Source organism: Pezoporus occidentalis, unplaced genomic scaffold, assembly GCF_034315485.1.
Source record: "Pezoporus occidentalis ecotype Australia unplaced genomic scaffold, CSIRO_AGI_Poc_V1 ctg301, whole genome shotgun sequence".
In the NCBI taxonomy this organism is placed as follows: Eukaryota; Metazoa; Chordata; class Aves; order Psittaciformes; family Psittacidae; genus Pezoporus; species Pezoporus occidentalis.
Genome location: NW_026914953.1, coordinates 259,321 through 274,657, shown reverse-complemented (window position 1 = coordinate 274,657; position 15,337 = coordinate 259,321). Strand labels below are relative to the sequence as shown.

The following is a 15,337-nucleotide window of genomic DNA, read 5'->3' as shown; positions in this document are numbered from 1 at the left end:
TAAACCTACCACCACTGCAAGATTAAGGTTGAACATTGGTTTATGGTAAGTGATTTCTAAGGTGTTTATTATTCAGTATTTCAATTTCTTCTGTATCAGAAATGGGAGACTGATGCAGTGTGACATCTGAGAGCTTGGAATACCACAAGAACCAAATATGGCAGCTGTCATTACAAGAATTTTTAAAAGGATTTCTGGGGCTCTGCACTTAAAAAGACTGAGGACTAAATGGTGAAGGGGAAAACAATGGTCATGATATAGGAAGGAAGTTGCATCCACTCTGTACTAGAATAAGTACTAAAGCTGTAATGAGTTCAAAGGATCTTCACTGCATTTCTAAAAGGTCAGAACCTAGAAGCTTGGCATTAAATGCAGGAGAGCCACATTTGGGATGGACACCAGGAACACGTCATGTTACTTTTGGAACAGAGATAAAACCAGCTGCATATCCCACAACATGCATATGCACAGGCCCAAAGAACATTTAATGATCATTTCGTATTATCTGTGACCAGATATGCTCCTGGGAATCACGCTTACACATTACACTGGGAAGATAACGTCAAACAAATTATTAAAACAATCCTTACATAACTTTAGCCCACCAGTTAGCTTGTTAGAAGTTTAATAGTGGTAGAATTTAATCCACACCTGTTTTACCAAGAGGTCTCCAATGTTCTGGATTAGATAATTTCGGTCACTGCCTTCTTCTAAGGATTCCTTCCGTCTCTCCTTCAACTGCAGCAGAAATTGCCCATGCATCTCCAGCAGCTCATCCACACAGGGGAAGAGCTTGTTGATAACTGCATTTGGGAACTGCAGTTCCTCTCTCATGGCTCTCGAGTATACCTTCAGCATTATTTTCAGTGTCCTAACATGGTGCATTTCAGTCTGAATTAGTTCTGAGCAAGGAGAAATACACAAATCAGAAGTCATTTATCTGCTGGGCAGTGACTAGTGAGACAGAACAGAGCAGGCTCTGAAAGCCACCACCTTTTGTACCTCCTTCTTCACCACAGTCTTTGCATTACTGATGTGAAGCTCCCAAATTGGCTCTGATCATCTCCCCTCCAAACAGTGACTGACCCTACTTATTTAATGGCATCCCCCAGTTGCAGGTGAGCTCTTCCCTAATTGTAGAGCTGGGGTTAGCTGCTTACATAGGCATGCTGACAACTATGTGTTGCTTAAAATCATTAACAGGAGGACTTGTGCACACTGCGACAGGCAACAGACTTGAAAATCTGCACTCTAGTTTTCAATCACAAGTCAAAATGGGAGCCAATAAAAAGGACTTCTGCTTTGTTTCAAAACAGTGGCATTATGAAATAGAAGAAGTCACAATAATAACAAATAGTCTTACCATAAATGACATCTTGCCTGTTTTTAACGTCTGGCCTTTGCCTTTTTGCATAAGACTGTTCCACTGCAACACTCCAAGACTCTGCCTCAAACTCATGAGCATCTGTTTCTATTTCACTTCGGAGGGATACAGAATATGCATCTAGACCAAAAGCACATTAAGTTTCAGTTGTTATTAAATTGCTTCCCACCAGATCCCTCATTACCACCATTCACAAAACCATCTCAGTGCTGTTTTAAGACTGGGTAAGAAATCACATAAAAATCCTGAAAAGCACAGAAATTTCATACCTTCCAGAAAAATGGTGTCTGCTGTTGAAGGTGCAAGTGAGACAACGTCATCTGAAGTCTGCTTAAATTTGATAAAGCTTGAATCCCCTTCATCCATGTCTCCTGAAATCAGTCTAAATGGCCAAAGAAATTAGACCAAGGGATCAAACCAGAATATTAACATTAAAGTTGCTTGACAAAGAAAAAAGCCTCCAAATTCAACCACTTTAACCTCTTTCCTAAACTCTAGTGCAATTGACTTAAATAGATAAAAGCTAGCATTGCACTCTGACTTAAAACAGTCAAATCCATTTAGCAAGTCCATCACTGAAGTATTACAGTTTTAATCGAAGCAGCATGAGCAAGTATGCAACTGCAGGTATGACATTTTGAAAAGACATCACCTGGTGACAAGCCACAGCCAGTTCAGAGTACAAAGGGCTCTTGCACTGAGCTTAACTGTGGCACATAAAGAGTAAACAACTATTTAAACCAGCAGAGAGCTACTATTTTAATCAAGGTATCCTGCAACTGCAGCCACTGCTGTCTCCTACACTAGTCAGAACTAGTACAACCTAGAATAACTGACCTCAGATTATTGAAATGCATCAGGTCTGAAGACAAATATACCCATGAAAGCCATAATCTAGGCAGAGACACCCAAACTGTGCCCCATTTTACATGACCTCTTTTGTGATATAGTACAGGGGGACTAAAGACAAGGCGATTTAAACAACAGCAACGCTTACTGTTGAGGGAAATGAATTAAAATTTCAATAAATCTCTTTTGAGCTAAAAAAGATAAAAAAATCAATGTGAATTCTTGCTTTAGTTCTGTAATTGTTTTTCTTTTTACACGGGGCCGGGGACACGACAACAGCAGAAGCTGATGAATTGGAAGAGAAGCAGTTTACTTACCCAAATTTACTGACAGCTCCAGCAGTATTCAGTGAAGACTGAGAATTTCCTCTTTGGGCGATAGTCATGCCGAGATTCCGCGATAGGACTGGGGTGCCATCAGGTCCCAGGAGAAGGCTCCGGGGCTGCTCCTTCAAAGAAGTGGCTAAAGAGGCAAAAATCGAATTGGTACTCAGGAAATGAGGCGTACACTGCAGCTCTCCTGCTCGCAGACCCCGCTCCGAGTGCGGCCGGAGAACAGACAGGATCTTGGATGTCAAGAGCTCGTTGTCCAAAAAAACATTCTCATTCCATTTTCTTGAAAAGGAACCACAAAACGAGAGCTCGGCATGAGCAGGAATTGTATTGCTCCTGCCGCTGCTTTTTGAATTTGTATTCCCCATGCTCACTCCTGGCTGCCCTCAGACTTGGCACAGTAAAGTGGCCCCAGAGATGCACTGTTTTTATACTACCTGTGATCCTTCTAGAAATGTAAAGCTGCCACTTAACTTACTGTATTGGCTAAATCAGCAGGTCTGAAGTGCAGGAAATTGGTCCCTACTGTGCCCATTTAGTGTGGAAATTGCAAAGTATCTTCTCCTTTAGTAAAACACCAGAACCTACACACAATTATTCACACCCTACCGTATAAGGGCACAGAATATTTCATGGCAAACAAGAAAAATCTGAGCTCACATCAAAACCACAAGTCCCTTGCAATGCTTATTGCCTGACAGTGATTTCTATCTGCAAGCACACACACACTGCACATAATAGATACCAGAGCTAAATTTAATTTTAATACTGCAGCTTTTTAATGCTTTTTAAAATCTAGACAGACTGTGAACTGGAAAGGTATTTGAAATTTTAATCACTCTTACACAATACATGGAAGCTTGTAATAGACTTCTAAAAAATGGATACAATTATTTAGCACTAATGTCTGTAATGAATGATAAGGAACAGGAGACAAAATACATCCTTTTAAGACAGGAACTACAGGGAAGTCAAAGATGAAGAATCAGCCAATCTTTGAAACTTATCACTGACAAGGTCTGCAGCTGCCCTTATTCCAAAGTGCTTTTAAGGACATGGGAGTGGAAGAGATCTCATGGATCCTTGAGCCCACTGCAGCCTCTGCCTTACCCCCAGACCCAACTCCTCATCCAGTCCTGTGCCTGGGAGGCTCCTTCAGGACCATGCAGCCATTCGAGAGGGTCAGCAGTTCCATCCAAGGTCTATGCTCACCAATTTACACCTTTTCCTGTAAAAACACCAGTGTTTACCTATCCCCAAAAGTTCCCCTTTCTCAGTCTCACTCCTCCACTAAGAGCTCTCTCTCCTTCCACTTCTGCCTTGCTCAACAAAACATAGCTAAACCAAGGTATTCATGCTTCATTTCATGAAACGGGTTTTTCCACATTTCTTGATATCCCATACTTTACATCTCCTTGTCTTTCATTTCATGTTTGAAACAGTTGAATAGAATCGTATTAGGGCTGCAAGGGAGATTTCATGAATGATATTTAATATCAGGAATTATCACTGCAGCTTTTCCTGCTGGAAAACCTGTTTGGGTTTGAAACCTCCTGGCTATCAACACAGCACAACACAACAAGTAGGTAAACTGAGTCCTTTTCCATCCTCTCCAAGTGATGAGCTCCAACGGAAAGAGGACACTAATTTAGTGGACACTAACAGAAAGATTTGTAAAGGGGGTTTTCTTAAAGACTTAATAATAAATGTCCTTCCATTTCTATCTGGGGAAGTACTGAAATCTTCAGCCATCATGTTCTCTTGCTGTGCTTTACAAGCCAAGAACATAAAGATCTGTTTCACAATGAAAGGCCAACTCTAAAAATCCCCACAGGCAAAACATGTGGAGAGGGATGGGGGACACACACAAACACCACAGTTTACAGCTTTCTTAAACTGTATTTCTCTTTTACATGGACACAATACCTTTCTTTGGCTTTTTTCTGCTGGACACTGCACTCTGCAGTGTTACCCCGCAGGTAAAGACAATGCTCATGCTATCAACTGTTCCTTTACCTCCCAGTTTCTGGTTTTGAGCATGGAAAACAAGTACTGGCTGCCTAGCAGAGTGTGCACCAGCAAAAAGCCATTTTCTGAGTTCAATTAGCACTGTCTGCACACTGCTGAGAGTCCCCATCGATCGCTGTTAAGCTGTCAAACCAGACCAGACTGTATACCACAGAGCTGTTTCAACGACAAGCCCTACAGCCAACTTTTCCTATTTTCATTAATCCTTACTGTTTCCTACTGTCCCTGCACTTTCCCCTAAATGCACAAAAGCATTCTTGGTAAGGCAAACAGCCATTTGTCTTCTTGTAACACTAACTCTTTGTCCTCTTACCCTTGTTTCACAAAGGACACCTTGCAATGCAAGTCAGATGATACCTAACAAAACCAGGTGAAACACATACAGTAATACTCAGACATTCATGTCAGCTGTGGTTCTTACAGCCATCAAAGCAACCAAATGGATCGACTGCAAGGCAGAAAGTAATTCTGCTCTGGTTACAATCAATCACCCCAGAGCCAAAAAGCCTCTTCTGTTAATGCAGACCTCATCCCATCTAAAAATCAGAACGCTATTGGAATAGTACACCTGTGACCATGATGGTCTTTTCCAGCAGCAAAAAGCTATTTCAAAGCTTATGCTGCAATAAAGCTGTTCATTCCTCTCTTTTTTTCCTCCCAGATGTCTTTTCCCACTTTGCTTCGACAAAGATTTCTGTTCAGACCATTAGTGCTAGCTTGTCTTAGAGATTTCTAGCAACCACTAGCTGCAGGCAAGTTTTAAATAGACAATTATGAAAATCTGATGTAAAACAAAGTTCACAGTTCTAGTCTTTTCAGAGGCCAGAGAATAGACAATCAATGAAAAACGAGCTTATTGATCCCTTTTCACCGTGATATTCTGAGGTTACACAGCAAGAAGGTATAAAGAAAAATAAAAAGATAAAGAGATAAAAACACACAGGAGATTGCTAGGAGCCTCTGAGCCATTCCCAATAGGAAAAAAAATGAAGCCATCTTATTAAAAGAGACCTTTTCTATACCTCAATAACACACTGTGTATAGCCTTTAAAACATATTAAAGGAAAAAAATACAATCGAACAGATAAGCCTTGAGCACAGAAATCATTCTTTAGTACAAACCTGGGGAAATGCACTGGGGCGAACTTTGTGGAGATCCAGAAGGTCTGTGCTGCAAATCTTTCTGCTATAGGAAAAAAAGACAATATTCTTACACATCCAGACCAAACTTTCAGTCCAAAATGAATCCTGTTCTTTCTACCATACAGCACTAACTGCGAGTGAAGCTGTGTACTGAAAGTAGAAAAGCTTTGCCACGGTGACAGCTTTGATTTTTTCACATTCCAGACAAATGCCCTATAGACATTAACACTGTATAAAAATCCCATCAAACAGAGATCAGATGAAATAGAACAAAGAGTGAAGTTCCAACTGAATGCAAGCTGTAATAATAAATAACTTATGAACTAAAAGCAAACCCTTTAGGTACACAGTCTTTACCTATGCTTTGTTGCCATTTAGCTCACAGCAACACTAATGAAACTAACCCAGCCAGTTTCAACCAAAATTTAGACTGCCCATTTAAAACTGCATCTTTGGTAACCTGTACAACTTTCCCAGTCTTACAACACAAGATATTGCAATTCATTGAGATACAATTTATCAAAGATGCCAAGAAATTAAGTAAATTCTATGGTCTGTAATGAATGGCTTTTGGGGAGGCTTGTTTCACTTCAAGGGTCTCATTCCTGACTTCAGTCCTCATCATGTGTACTACCACAGCCTCTTTGCTTTCTTCAGGAGTGGTCTGTCAGGGCTGACTACACCATTACAGTCTGTGAGATGGTAAGGAGTGGAAATGGAAGCATCAGAGCAAGTGAATTTTTCCAGTTTAAAAGGAAAATGCACAACGCATAGAGCACTTTAAAAGTATTTATCAACACCCCCACAAGACCATTTCTGCCCTCAAGAGTTACATTCTATATCACCAGTGACTGAAAGCACTTCCTCTAACCTCTAATTGCCCAGGTTTCAGCTGCTCTGCTCTCTCTTCCCCCCGCTCACAGTACTCCCTAATCTGCTATTAGTCACTGAAATCATCAACACTTGCAGGTTAAACCAAACTCAAACTCCCTCGGGTGTAATTAGTTATAAGGCAAGGAAATTATTTTTGAAACCAATACCAGAATAATAATAATAATAACAAAGAAAAGGCAGCTCAGCAGCTATCTGAGCCCAACCTGTGACCTGACTGCAATCACAGGCACCACGCTGACACAGATAACAAATGAATAGCTTAGCAAGATATAAAGTTAGCCAGAGTTCAAAACCAAAATCACTTCTTCATTGCCTAGCTTCTAAATAACAGGCAACTGTTACAAACAAACTCCCCTCCACCCCTCAGCTTTAACATATTAAAATACAGGTGCATAAAATCCAGAGGTCCCAGAGAATTTAATCATGTTCTCAGAAAATGAGCATTCTTGTGTTAGTTGCAGATCTGACAGGCATGAGCAATGCTAAGTGATACTCAGTACAGCAGCAATACATTTCACTTAGTTTCCCTACATACACCGTCATAAATTACTATAATGACAAGTTAACAGCCCTTTGATGTCTTGAAGATGCAGGGCAAGATTCTGTACTGCTGTAAAGTAAAACACACTAAATTGTGAAGCACTGTTATTATAAAAGAAGAACGAACTTTAAACCCCACCTTGGGTCTGATGTTGCTGCATTCAGCCAGTAAACTCTTGCAGTTCTTATGGACATTCACTGCACAATCTGAAACACACACAAAACTGAAATTATTCTTGTCGTTCCCAGCTAGGGAAAGGAAAAACGATACAGGAAAAGATGGAATTTTGGAAGAGATGCAGAGAAAGCTCTGGTGTTTCAGTGAGCATCCTTGTTGTGTATGTCCTGTTCTTCATTTTACACCAAATGCTCAAGCTTTTCCAATAAGGCTCGGAACAACTGATAATACAATCCACACATGCAAACCCAAAGAGATGCTATTGACTGCACTAACAGTATTCTGCCTAACTTTTGCTCAGCCACAACACTGCTTTCCTCTTATTTGCAAATGTTATTTCCAAGTCTCTCAAGTCAAAACTGATACCGTTCAAGAGCTGCATTTATTTGGCTCCACAGGAATAGCTGCCTTTCTCCATAGAGTATCGGTAGGACCTGAAGTAACTACAGTAAATAAAGATCAAAATGCACCACAGAATCCTCAGAGCATTCCCATCATCAGTGCATCACCACTTTTCTAGCTTCACAAAGGAATTGTCTGCAGATGAACTAAAGCAGCCCCAAAAGCATAATCCCATTAATAGTATAGTGAAATCTAATCTCTTTTTTTCCCCTCATAATAACTACTGCTTGAGAAAACAGGATGACAACTGCTAGTGGCAAATATTTTCTGCCGTCCTTCTGCCCATCTATAAAATAAGATCCTTCATCGAAAGCAGACCCAGGACACCAGCAACTCAGGCTGTAAAGGAGACCAGGATTTATTTCTTCCCGTGTATTTAAACGTGCTCCTTAACAGAGAAATAGAACAAAACTGGGAAGATGAATATGGTATCTGCTAGAGAAATACGTGTTTATGTGTAAAGCACAGACCTATTTCAGGTCTCTACATCCAAACACAAGCATCCGCCGCGCCTGGCGCCAAGACTGGTGATCTGCTTCGAAGCTCCCGGCTAACAGAGAGAAATGCTCACTTCTGTTTTCCCTGATTACACTAAACCACTGAGAACAGCAGCAAAATGCTCACTAGGCCTTAAACACGAATAAAGCAATAAAGATGTAGAACAAGACAGCGACTGAGTGCACAGACCCCATGTTCTGCCACATCCACAAGGGTGGGAGGTAAGAGCAGAACGTGGCACTTTGAGTGCTTGCCACACAAAACATGTCCCCAAAACCAATCATTGCCCATAACTTCTCCATTATTTGTACTATTTCTACCAATACCAGACCCCATGCAACAAAACCAAAGGCACTGGATCTAATTTCAGATGTACGTGCCTCTGCAAATGCGTGACAGAAATGTATCGGAACTCCTCACTTGTTAAAGCTATGTAAAGAATAACAAACATACATTTGCTACTTCAGCATTGATAAGGCCTCCACCTATCACCAGAAAATGAAGCCGTGCCTCAGCACCAAACAACTTGTTGACAATGGAAAGCCCTTTCCTCCCGAGACAAAGGAGCAAACTGTAGGACAAAAATCACCATGCAAAAGGAAAAAGAAAAGGCTCTCCGTGACACCAGGCTGGGCTGGATTCATGGCGAGCTCACAACCAAGCTCCTTTCAGGATAGACCAGGCCAATGGAGGGACCAGACATTCACATTCCCTGACATTTACCTATCTTCAGTGATTATATCTGGTAATTCTTTTCCCATTAATGATCAGTAGGACCAATTCTCTACTTCAAAAGCTTGGGTACCTTGTTATGCTGACTGCAAAAGGGATATCAACTCAAAAATGTATTTCAATCTTAAAATCAGACACTTGCTCTGTTAAACTTAACAGCTTATATCCCTCTTGGCAGGCATTTTTCACTTACTCAGCTGGCATACTTAATAGTTTCCTATGCTGCTGAAAGATTCTTGACACAACGGGAGAGAACATACTAGAAAACAGGAAGATGCTACAGAAAAGCCTCATGAAAATGCAGCCAAACCCAAGGACTTGATTCTCTAAGAGACTGTTTGAAATGCAATGAACTGAATGACTTCCAGGGGCATTATTTTTGCCCACATAAGAAGAGAATTCTGAAAACTGCCAGAAGAATCAGCCTGTTTTACAAGCATACTTCCTTTGGTAAAATATACTGGCTTTCCCTATTCAACCACTGCTGCAGACAGTGCTGAACCAAGCACTCTCCGATTACGGATGAGAACAAGCTTTGAATACTTGTGAGTTTAATTTCCCTTCTTTTTTTGGCTTGTAAGATCTCTTTACTCTTCTGACCAGCATCTCTGAGCTGAGCATTAGAGAACTGCAGGGGTCAAGAAAACAGCAAAGAGAAGCATGAAGACAGTGAAGAAGCAAAGGGAACCTGCACACATTGAGGCTGATATTTAAGAGCAGAGATTCATATAAAGGGTTGTGAGAGGGATATAGAAATAATAAATATCTAACCTCAGAAAGGCATCCAAAGAAAAGAAGCATTGGGAAACTCCAAACTGGCAAGGGAAAGTATTTTTGCATGTACCATCAGCCACTGGTAGCATCTGGTCTTATTCTGATCAGGAATTTGGGATGGTACGACAGTGAAATGGACAGTTATGTTGGCACACTGGAGAGGCACAGTTTGAGAAAAATACCTTTCCAGGTATTTCATTAGTAGTATATTATTATTATGAGCTTTATTTATTTATATTATATATGTATTTACCATTATATGATTTCTATACATTATATATATATTTATTATTACATTATTACTAGGAGCTACCAAGGCTCTTCCTTTTCTCCTCCCTCAATCACTCACTGGAATGGCAATAAGAGTAATATGGCAGGGAAAAACAGATCCTCCAAAGGATTTCATTCAAGCAATGAGAACACCAGTTAAACTGCCTACACACCTTGAAGGTCCAAGGATTTGGGTTACCTTGACAGGACTGGGACAGGACCAGCACTATCAGAGCTAAAGGTACAAAAGCAATCACATGAAAATTAAGCAAACCCACCTTGGTTGTTTCTGGGCTTAAATATCCCACATCCTCTTACTACAGTCACTGCCTCTGAAGGGTTCTGAGGGCTAGTGCTAGCGATGGCCCGTTGCTCATTGATAGACTAATTGAAACACGGGCCTCATCCAGCAAAGAAGTACTTAAGAGGCTCATAAACATCATAAAAGATCCTGTTCACCATTGAGGGCAATAAAATTAACATTTGGTAGAATAAAACCCCCTTTCCTTATTAATGAGATGCTTCCCCAAAGGCTCACAGAGACTAATTTACAACTTCAGAGCATTTTATTGGACAACACATTACAATGCCCAAGAGCATAACCCTGATCCACAGTATGCAAGAGGGCAATGAACCTCCCTGGAAAAGGGCAAGCAAATACATTTTCTCCCCCAGCTGGAATACCTCCCTGTGGATCAGACATTGGCAATGTCCTACAAATGTCTTCCAGAATTGGATTCCAGGACAAATCTATGAGTCACCAGATATTATGAGTATTATGACCCTGACCTTTGGTCTGGAACAGTACTGCCCAATAAAATAACTCTTGAGAGGCCATTTGCAAACAACTACAAAGACAGGTATGTTATGATTAATCTAAAATGGGACTAACGCTCCTCTCCCACCCCTCAAATATATGGGGGGCTTTGTGTTTTCAAATGACAGAGCTAAGTTCAGGCAGGGACACCTTTTAAGGGTGATTCTAATGATCCAAGGAATTCAGGCACTGTTTTAATGCGACGGATATATTCACGACCTGTTAAATCCAACCAACAGAAAAGCACCAGGGTCTAAATAGTTTTCTTGTGAAATTAATAATTCGCCTGTTTTTCAAACACCTGATGCTTCAGGGATCAAAGAGAACCCCTTCCCTCACCCTTACACCATACCAAGTAACTCCTCTCTCTTGAGCTGACAAAGGAAACAACTTGCATATGAATAATACAGAATACAAGCCCTGAATTTATACATAGACACACACAACACAACAGCTGAGGAACACTTCCAACTGCTACAGCATTCCAGAAAAAGCAGGGTGCCTTTGTGATCAACCTCCTCGGGAAGGAGGAGGAGCTTCAGGGGAACGTGAAGCTTGCGTACTCGGTAAATCCAGGTCAGGTATCTCCAGAATCTCGGAGCAGATTTAACTTTGTCCTAGTGGCTTTGGGGACCGGTGTTTACTTGTTTTGCTAATTTGCCTAATTACACAGAGACAGAAACCCCAAAGTGGAAGGGTGCAGGGTGATGGGATGCTTCACATTCTGAGACAGAGCCAGGCTGCGCAAGAGAGCAACACCACTAAATTATCAAGTTTCAGTTCCCTGTTAAAGCATTCCTCTGTCTCCAAAACAACCTATAATTACTTTCTCCCTGGATCTGGTTCTATTGTCAAAATATCAGCTGGACGGATAGGGGGGTGGGGTTGTGTCATTCCCAGCACTGCAGGTTCTGGTGGCCCTTTAAGCACAGAAACCCAAACTGAACAAGCGATGCTTCTGTGTTTTAAACAACGCAAGGCAAAACTCACATGGTATCCGACAAGCAATCCCAGTGCCATTTCAGTTCCCTCCTGCTGAACCCTTCCCCCATTCTCCAGGAACGCTACAGAACTGAAGCAGCAACTATGACCATCATAAAAGGTATGTAAAACATTTCATAGGTAAACATTAGGTGGAACTACAACACACAGTGTCTGGTGGCTCCTGTTTGAGAGCCTTGCTCCATGGGTTTGGGTTCTTTTTCTTATCGTACCAAAGAGAAACTATTACCTTTGGGCTCTATAAAGAAATACAGCAAGCAAGCCAAATGGAAAAGTCTCTGTTAAAAGGGGAGTGAGAACAGAACTGAGGAGCAGCTTGGTTTGACACAGATGCTACAGTAATGAAGCCACAGCACAAAATCTCCAAACAGGATTCAAAAACATTGCTTCGTGGGTGCCATGGTTTAGTGCGAGGTGTCCCTGCCCATGGCAGGGGGGGGGGGTTGGAACTGGGTGATCTTAAGGTCCTTTCCAACCCAAACCCTTCTATGATTCTTTATGAAAGCAGCAAACCCAAATACAGCACCAGGGCCGTCTCACCAAGCTTTTTGTTTGAATCACTCCCTGTTTCCCCTCTCTTCCTCCAAAATCCATCACCACTCCTACCTCCTACCAGGCTTCCCTTTCCAGCACACACGAGCTACACCTCCAGTCTGATTTCATCTCCTGCTCCTCTCCCTAATCCGCCAGCGCTGTGGAATATTAAAAACGGGTCAATCATCACAACTGTGGGCAAGGAGAACTTCTCACCTTTTTCATTTTAATTAACACATTTAAGGTCATTCCACGCACTTCCCAGACTTCTCCCGCTGCTGCAGCGCTGGTGCTGTGCACGCAACCACCAAGCAGACGAGGCACAGGATCCCACGATCATCCTCCTAAGGATGCTCAGACTCGAGCTGTCGCATGAAGCCAACCGGCTTCACCAGCCTGCCCCCCTCACGCTCCCGGCGTTATTCCAGCTCCTTCCTTAGCCCTTCCAAAGGGGTTTCTACGACGAAGACTGCATCTTCACAACCCTGTCCCCCTGCTTAAACCTGGAGCTGCTCCCGTCGGGACAGCCACAAACCCCAAGGGCTCGGTCACGGAAGGGACGACAAAACTCCGTGTCCCGTCCCCCCCTCCCCGCTCTGCGTTGTGTAACCCCGGCGGGGCGGGCTCCCCCCGCCGAGCCCCCCTCAGCACAGGCCTGGCGCTGCCCCGCCGTAGGCACCGGGGGCCGCGGCCTCGCACTGCGCCGGGGAGGGGACCCCCGCTGCCGGCAGGGGAGGGCGCAGCGGGGGAGCCAGGGCCCGAGGCTCGGGGCGCCGGCGGGCGCGCTGACACCCCGCTCTCTTACCGGAGTCCCCGGGGAGCCGCCGGGTGCACTCTCGGTCCCGGGAGCCGCCGCCACAGCAACAGGAAACACCTCCGTGTCCCGGAAGCAGAAGGGAAAAGCGGGTGCGCGCCTGCGCGCCGCCGACGGGAGGGTCCCTGCCCCACCCCGCGGTGCAGTGGACTCGCCCCCGGGAGCCGGGAGCCGCCAGCCCCGTCCCGTGCCCCGGGCGGTACCAACGTCCCACCGGGGGGGGGGGAGCTGCCCTCCGGTAGCGCCTGGCTGCCGCCGGAGCACAAGCGCGGGGGGCGGCTGTAGCATCCCGAGTGGCAGCTTTAACGCGGTTCGTGCTGCGCAGTGCACGGGGCTTAGCGTGAATCATAGAATCACAGAACGGTTTGGGTAGGAAAGGACCTCAAGATCATCCAGTTCCAACCCCTGCCGTGGGCAGGGACACCTCACACTAAGCCATGGCACCCAAGGCTCTGTCCAACCTGGCCTTGAACACCGCCAGGGATGGAGCATTCACAACCTCCCTGGGCAACCCATTCCAGTGCCTCACCACCCTGACAGTAAAGAATTTCCTCCTTATATCCAATCTAAACTTCCCCTGTTTAAGCTTGAACCCGTTACCCCTTGTCCTATAACTGCAGTCGCTAATGAAGAGTTCCTCCCCAGCATCCCTATAGGCCCCCTTCATGTCACCTTCCCTCCGAGGGCCTACAGCTCTGACAGCGGGTCCATCTGCTTTAGATCATAAACATCCAGCGTGGAAACACGGCGTAGAACACGGCTATAAAACAACGCCGCCCTTTCCAAATCCACCTCCTGGCTTTCCCGTGCTGCTTTGAAAGAACCTGCTGCTGTTTGGGCTGGAAACGGGCTCAAATCCTAGCCTACCATGGGACAAATCTTGTCTCTGGCTTCCACGCTGGGACCCGTGCAGCTGATTTCTTTCTCCTCTTTGGCTTATAGTCGCAGGCTATTCAGAACTGATGCCTTTTGTGCTGCTGCTGTACAGAGCTAAATCCAATTCGGTCCCAGTTTACTGTGGCCTTTCAGCACTACAGGGAAACAGTCCTTAAAGAGGGGCAAACAGCTGTCAACTGGTGACTGGTTAAACCTCGGCACTTCAAGCTTTGGGCTTTGCTGTGATACAAAAGCAAAGCATTGCAGATTGCCCAACTACAGCTGTCACGGAGAGAACGCGCTGTGCTTGTGCTGCTGCCCCCAGGGCATCTCCACAAAAGCAGTGCAAAGCCTGGCACGGGAACCAGCTGGAAGGCTCTAGCTTAGAGCGAGGTTTGCATTGCGCACCGACCTTCTAATCCTGTCTCGTTCTGCAGTAACAGCAGAGTTCTGACTGAACGGGTTGCAGGTGCGTTAGTGTCAGGCAGCCAAGTGTACAGGATGCTGAGGTTTTGTGAGGGAACGCAAGGAGCTGCACAGTGGAGATGTTCAGGTGAAGGCAGAACTGCCCAGATACACAAAGAAACTGAAAAAGCAGAAAAGGAGCACTGAGAATAGCGTAGTCATCAGTTTTCCTCTTCTAAAGCCTCTTCCAAGTGGGACTCCCAGTCCATTTGTCACTGTCATCGTGTTACAGCAAGCAAACTGCCTTTCTCCTTCCTTCTCCCCCCCAACCACAGCAGCCTTCTGGCAGCTGCATCTCTCTCCAGAAATGCAAAGTTCCAGGTTCCCTGCTGCTTTTCCGATTTATCAGGACTCGGGGTGGGCTACGAGCAGAAATTTTCAGGTTAAAAAGTAATTCCTGCTTACTACAAAGCCAAAACTCTCCTTCCCCTATTAGCTTATTGGTGCTGCTCTGGGAATACTAAAAGCAAAAGCATCGGGGCACAAGTGCCAAGTGAGAGGTGAATTTCAGACTGAAGTCCAAACCGAAAGCCATTGTGGCCTCCCTTCCTTACACAACAAGCAGCACGGTGCAGGATGTTTGCCTTGCAGAGAGCCGTGTCCTCCATCTACCCACAGAACCATTGTTTGAATGGAAATGGTTCTCCAGACCTCTTTCACAACGTGCCTCATACGGGTCCTGGAGGCTGGTTGTTACAGCAACCTGTTATAAATCACACTGTATACTGATGCAGCCAGCAAGGGTCAGCCTAGGACAAGTGGACAGTCCAGTGTCTGGGATAACCAGTATTAGGATTCATCAAAC

The 15,337-nt window shown here is 44.2% G+C and overlaps 2 protein-coding genes across 10 annotated transcripts in view; one reads left to right on the top strand and one right to left on the bottom strand.

Annotated features, from left to right (window-relative positions):
* Nucleotides 1-15,337, top strand: part of THOP1 (thimet oligopeptidase 1) — a 330,697-nt gene that overhangs the window by 122,405 nt on the left and 192,955 nt on the right. The window contains exon 1 of one of the 2 annotated variants that reach the window (XM_062627553.1): nucleotides 12,378-12,381. The exons of the other annotated variant lie outside the window; for it this stretch is intronic. The gene's annotated coding sequence lies outside the window, so the exon portion shown is untranslated. Of the gene's footprint in view, nucleotides 1-12,377; nucleotides 12,382-15,337 lie in introns of those variants that run through there. 2 annotated transcript variants of the gene reach the window in all.
* Nucleotides 1-15,337, bottom strand: part of ARHGEF18 (Rho/Rac guanine nucleotide exchange factor 18) — a 45,637-nt gene that overhangs the window by 16,599 nt on the left and 13,701 nt on the right. For 2 of the 8 annotated variants that reach the window (XM_062627540.1, XM_062627534.1), the window contains 6 exons: nucleotides 7,310-7,377; nucleotides 5,716-5,779; nucleotides 2,551-2,695; nucleotides 1,654-1,766; nucleotides 1,364-1,504; nucleotides 652-902 (listed from right to left, as the gene is read on the bottom strand). In XM_062627540.1, coding sequence (XP_062483524.1) covers nucleotides 652-902; nucleotides 1,364-1,504; nucleotides 1,654-1,766; nucleotides 2,551-2,695; nucleotides 5,716-5,779; nucleotides 7,310-7,377 — 782 coding nt within the window. Of the gene's footprint in view, nucleotides 1-651; nucleotides 903-1,363; nucleotides 1,505-1,653; nucleotides 1,767-2,550; nucleotides 2,696-5,715; nucleotides 5,780-7,309; nucleotides 7,378-13,182; nucleotides 13,327-15,337 lie in introns of those variants that run through there. The other 6 variants (XM_062627536.1, XM_062627537.1, XM_062627533.1 and 3 more) reach the window with 6 other exon arrangements.